At 66.2% G+C, this 5,051-nt stretch overlaps 1 protein-coding gene across 1 annotated transcript; it reads right to left on the reverse strand.

Annotated features, from left to right (window-relative positions):
* Positions 1-2,239: 2,239 nt before the first annotated feature.
* FLAD1 (flavin adenine dinucleotide synthetase 1) lies at positions 2,240-5,049 on the reverse strand (the record flags this gene model as incomplete). Its single annotated transcript, XM_010564170.1, has 7 exons — positions 2,240-2,375; positions 2,454-2,527; positions 2,920-3,109; positions 3,199-3,297; positions 3,501-3,648; positions 4,114-4,873; positions 5,014-5,049. Coding segments are annotated over 7 exons (1,443 nt in total), but the record flags the coding sequence as incomplete, so codon positions are not given.
* Between the last annotated feature and the right edge of the window lie 2 nt (positions 5,050-5,051).

Consider the following 5,051-nt stretch of genomic DNA (forward strand, 5'->3'; position numbering starts at 1 on the left):
GCCCCCCCCCCCGGCATGGGGCTGGGCGAAGGGTCCCTGGGGAAGGGGGGTCTCACTCACGGCGGGCAGCGGAGCTGGGTGCGAGGAGCCAGGGCTGTGCACGGGACCGTGCTCTCGGGGTGGCCGGCACCGTTCTGCCTGTGGTGTGCCGCTGCCAGGACTTTTTCCTGTGCCGGGATGCTCTCCCCTCCCCCGGACCTCCCCCGTTTGGAGAATTCATTGATTCACCCCGTCCTGGCCAGCCCTGGGGCCGAGCCGCTGCTGAGGCCAGGACGGGCAGCAGCAGGGCAGGCGCCAGACACGTGGGCTCTGGCAGGCAGGGATGCCCAGCACCATGCTACCAGAGCCGGCCTGGCTCCACGGGCAGCCGGGCACAGCCAGGAGCCCAGGCGGCACTGTGGACCGCACCGGTGCACGGCCACAGGGCAGGGTCCGGCTGCAGGAGCCAACCTGGGCACGGTGGACCTGTGGTGTGCAGCCACAGGGCACCATCCCAGCAGCCCCCATCCCTGCTTGTGTCCACGCAGGGGTTGCAAGGACTAATTGAGCCCCCCCATGGTATCCGAGGTGGGAGTCTGTGCTGCCCCCCAAGTCCTCCCCATGGCCAGAGCTCCCCCTCCCTGGCGCTAGGTGAGGGTGGGAACCCACTCCACAACAAAGCGGCTAATGTAAACGGGACCCTTATCCCACGCCAGGCTGCGCTTCCTGCTCCCGACTTCCCGCCGAGATAAGGGAGACTGTGCTGGCGCCAGGCGCTGCCGCCAAGGCTGGGGCGCACGGAGCTTCCCCCGCAGCAGGGACAGGGCTGCAGGCAGCCCCCATGACGGGGCCAGGCATCGGCACCAAGCCGGCGCAGGCAGCACTGGGGCACAGTGGGCTCAGCCAGCTGGGGGACCCCCAGCCATCCCCATGGCAGGGCCCCAGTTCTCCACGTGTCCCGCTGGCCATGACCTTTGCTGCAGCTCCAGCTAGGCTGGGCCTTTTGGGGACATTTTGCTCTGGTCACTTCCCACTGGCTCTTGGCAGCACTGGTGCCGGCTGGGCGCGCGGGGATGGGGCAGGAAACGGCCTGGAGCGGGGACAAGCGGAGGTGCTCTTTAAACAAGGGGCTGAGTCATGGGCAGGGATAAAGCTGGCGGAGAGACAGGCAGGAGGGGCAGGCAGAGCCACGGCTCCCCACTCCTGCTCCTCGGCCCCTGACAGCGTGGGCTGGGGTACCTGGGTCCTACCCAGGGCGAGGGTTGGAAGGTTGCAGGGGTGGGGGGCACGTTCCCAGAGCCCTCCCCAAATACACCCAGCCGGTCAGGTGCTGATCAGATTTATTGGGGTCTCTGTGATCGGGGGGAGCGCAGGCTGGAGCAGGGTCCCAGTGCTGGGGGTCCATCAGGATGGGGCAACAAGCAGTCCTGGAGAGGGGAGAAAGGCACAGGGGGTGAGGACCCCCTTACCAGCACCATGGCTGCACGCTGTCACCCCCCAAGAGCACCACGGCTGGGCCCCCATCACCCTGTCACCCCCAAGCACCACAGCCAGGCCCTTGTCACCCCCCAGGAACATGGTGCTGAGCAGGCAGCTGAGGGCAGGGCACTCACCCATCATGCAGAGGCAGGCAGGGGGTGCCGGGCATCCTGTGGCATCGGGGGGGGACCGTTCCCTAGTCCAGCAACTTGCGGATGCACCAGCTGCAGAGGAGGAGGTAGACGCACTCCCGCAGCAGCCGCAGCAGCCAGGAGCCCAGGCGCAGCCCCAGGGAGGCATTGTTGGGTGCCGGCAGTGCCACCACCCGCGCTGCTCGCCTCAGAGTGCCCAGGGGACGGGCCGCTGTGGTCCGGAGGAGGCGCATGGCCGATGAGGGATCAGCGGGGTCTGATGCGGGGAGGCAGCCACGCTGACATGAGGCTCCCCAGCAAGTGCTGGAACCTGCTCCATTCTCTGGGCTTCAAAAGCCTCCACAATAGCGGGTGTGGGGAGGGGGCACTGGCCTGGGGACCCTTTTGTTCGGTCAGAGCTGGCCTCACCCCCTGTCCCGCTCCTGCCAGAGCCCTGCGGGGCCCAAAGGGACCGGCACGGCCAAGCGCGAGCGTAACACAGACCGCAGGCTGAGCACAGCAGGTTTATTCAGTGCTGGCAGGCGGCAGGTTTATTCAGTGTCATCCCTGGCAGCACCAAGGACATCTGTGGGGGAGCCGGCTGCTGGCAGCAAACCAGCAGAGCCTCCCCGAGTGCAGCTCACAGGCCTTCACTGGCGGGATGTGCGCTCGTCTTCCTCATTTTCCAGCTCGTAGGCAGGCCGGTAGCTCTCGTGGCCCCGGGCGTCGGTGTAGCGCAGCGCCGGGTTCTTCAGTGTGTTGGCCATGCTCCCCAGGGAGGTGTAGCTGCAGAGAGAAAGCAGCTGCAAGGCTGCGCCCAGGGGCATCAGCTGTGCCAAGCAGAGGGCAGCACTGGACACTCACCCCTTGTCGTAGAGCACGCAGTAGGGGACAAAGAGCTTGCGCAGAAATTCCCAGATGTCCCGGTAGGTCCAGTCCTGCAGGCAAAATTGGGCAGGGATTGCCACAGAGCCAGGCAGTTTGCCCCGTCCTCCCCAGGGAAGGTAGCTGGCTCCCCCCAAGAGCACACAGGAGAGCCAGCTGGTCCCCAGGGTCCCAGAGCACCCCTGTTCCTCCAACACAGGAAAAGCCCCCAGCGGGCAGGAATGAGCCCTGCCTGACAGCACCAGGCAGCCTGGCTGCCACGAGGGGCACCCACAGCTGTGCAACAGGCAGGAGATGCCCTGGGGAGAAGGGAAACTGGGAGGGAAGCCCTCCAGGATGGGGGTGGATTAGTGCCAGTTTCCAGCCCTGTCACTTTAACCTGCCAGGCTCACTCCCCCACCAAGCAAGGACAGCCCCGTCCCCAGATTGGGTGGAGGCCACGTACCAGCAAGGGGTTCACCCGCATGTACGGGGGCCAGTTGGGGTCCGTCATGCACATGGGCGTCAGAGTGCATGAGTAGGGGTCTGTCCGCCGTGTCCCCATCAGGACGGCCTCCAGCTGTGGCTGCTGCTCCTTCAGGTGGACCAGGGCCTCCCGGATGGAGCCCTCCACTGTGCAGAGCTCGATCTTGTACCTGGACAGGCAGGACAGGCAGCTGCCTGCCAGGCTGTGGGAGATGCTGCTCACCCCCTGCCTGGCAGCCCACCCCTCTCTGCCCCGTACCTCTGGACGGTCGCCTGGATGAACTGTTCCATTTCGGGGAAGGGGGACATGATGCGGATGTAGAGCACCTGCAGCTTCTCCTGCCTCACTGGCCACCGCCTGGGGAGAGACCCGTTGCAGCTGGGCTCTGGCAGATAGCGACTGGAAGCAGGGTGGTTGCCCAGTCCCCGTGAGCTGGGTCCCAGGAATCCACTCGTCCCACTGGAGTGGGGCAGGGGAGAGCCTCGGAGCCCCGGCCAGGGTCTGCAGGACCCCTTCACCCCTGCCCCAGACCAGGCCGGTTGAGCCCCGCAGCTGGGTACCTCTCCACAGCGGCATGGACAAGGTGCAGCAGGGCTGTGCAGTCCTTGCCCCCGTTGAAGCCCACACAGAGCTGGGCCAGGCTGTACCGGTCCAAAGCCTCTTCAATGGTCCGCAGTGCTGCTGCCACCTTCTGCCCCAGGGCCGAGCCTGCCAGGAGGAGACAGTTGGTGCCTGCTCGGGGCCATGCTGCCTTGGCGCTGCCCCAGGGCCTGCGGCACCTCAGCCTCTGGGCACGTCTTGTCTCCAGACGCACCGCGGAGCCACCGCTGGCACCGCAGGCTGGAGCCAAGAGCTTGCGCAACCTGGAGGTCTGTGCCATGGATGGGACAGAGATCCTGCCTGCACAGGGGAACCATGGCACCACTTCCCCTAACACAGGCTGTGCTCTCAAGGACTGGCACTGGCTGGCCCTAACTGTGGTTACAGGTCCCATTACTACCTGCGTGGGATGGAGCCCACTGCAGCACCAGCAAAGCCTGAGCACCCCTCAAGCCCCCCAGCACACCAGAGCAGGTAAGCTCTGCTCCCAGGCCAGTCTTCCCACTACCCCAGCCCTCTGCACAGGAGCAGTGTGGAGGCACTGAGCCATGCTGCAGCACCACTTCCCTGTACCTGACTCAGCCAGGCCATAAACCTCTGCGGCTGCCGGAGAGACGCAGTCTGTCACCAATGGCACAACAACACCTGGCGGCAGCTTCTCTATCAAGAAGCGATACGCTTCCTCCAGGTCCTGCTCCGACTCCGAGTCCAGCGTCAGCTTCACACGGTAGTAGTTGTTGGCCCAGTCCGGGTAGGAACCCAAGCTGACGCGGCCCTGGAAAGTGGCATTGGCCTGGTCCAGCACAGGCGTGATGAGGATCTCGTCGGCCGCCACATAGATGGTGCGGGTGTGGAAGCGGGTCTGCTCGCTGCGGAAGAGGTGGGTGAGGCCATCCAGGGCGCGCTCCATCAGCGCCGGGATGCCGGGGAAGATGTAGACGTTGTGCACGCTGACCAGTGGGTATTTGAAAGTGCCACCCGTGCACCTGTCCGTGCCGTAGTTGAGGTAAGAGGACTCAGGGACACGAGCCAGTTTCATCTCAGGGCACTGCGCGTCCGTCTTGCCAAAGAACTTGTGCACCAGGGCCACCAGCTCGGGGTGGGGGATGACCCTCTCCCCGAAGGCCCTGGCCACGGCCTCGAAGGTCACGTCATCGTGCGTGGGGCCGATGCCCCCCGAGGTCAGCACATAGGTGAAACGGGCGGCAAAGACGGCCACCTCGCCAGCAATGGCGTCCACCTCGTCAGGCACCACCGAGATGCGGGCCACCCGCACGCCCAGGGCGCGCAGCCGCCGGCACATGAAGAAGGAGTTTGTGTCCTGCGTTTGGCCCTGGGGGGACGGAGACACCCGTAACGGCGGGGCGCCCCGGGCCTGCCAGGCCCCGGCTCGGGAGCAGGCCCCGCCCCCGGAGCAGGCGCCGGCCCGGCCCGCCCCCCGCAGGCCCGACTCACCCCCGGCCCCGGCCGCACCTTGAGGATCTCGTCGCCGATGACGATGATGCCGGCGG

The sequence above is a fragment of the Haliaeetus leucocephalus genome, unplaced genomic scaffold, assembly GCF_000737465.1.
Source record: "Haliaeetus leucocephalus isolate CR32 unplaced genomic scaffold, Haliaeetus_leucocephalus-4.0 Scaffold175, whole genome shotgun sequence".
NCBI lineage: Eukaryota > Metazoa > Chordata > Aves > Accipitriformes > Accipitridae > Haliaeetus > Haliaeetus leucocephalus.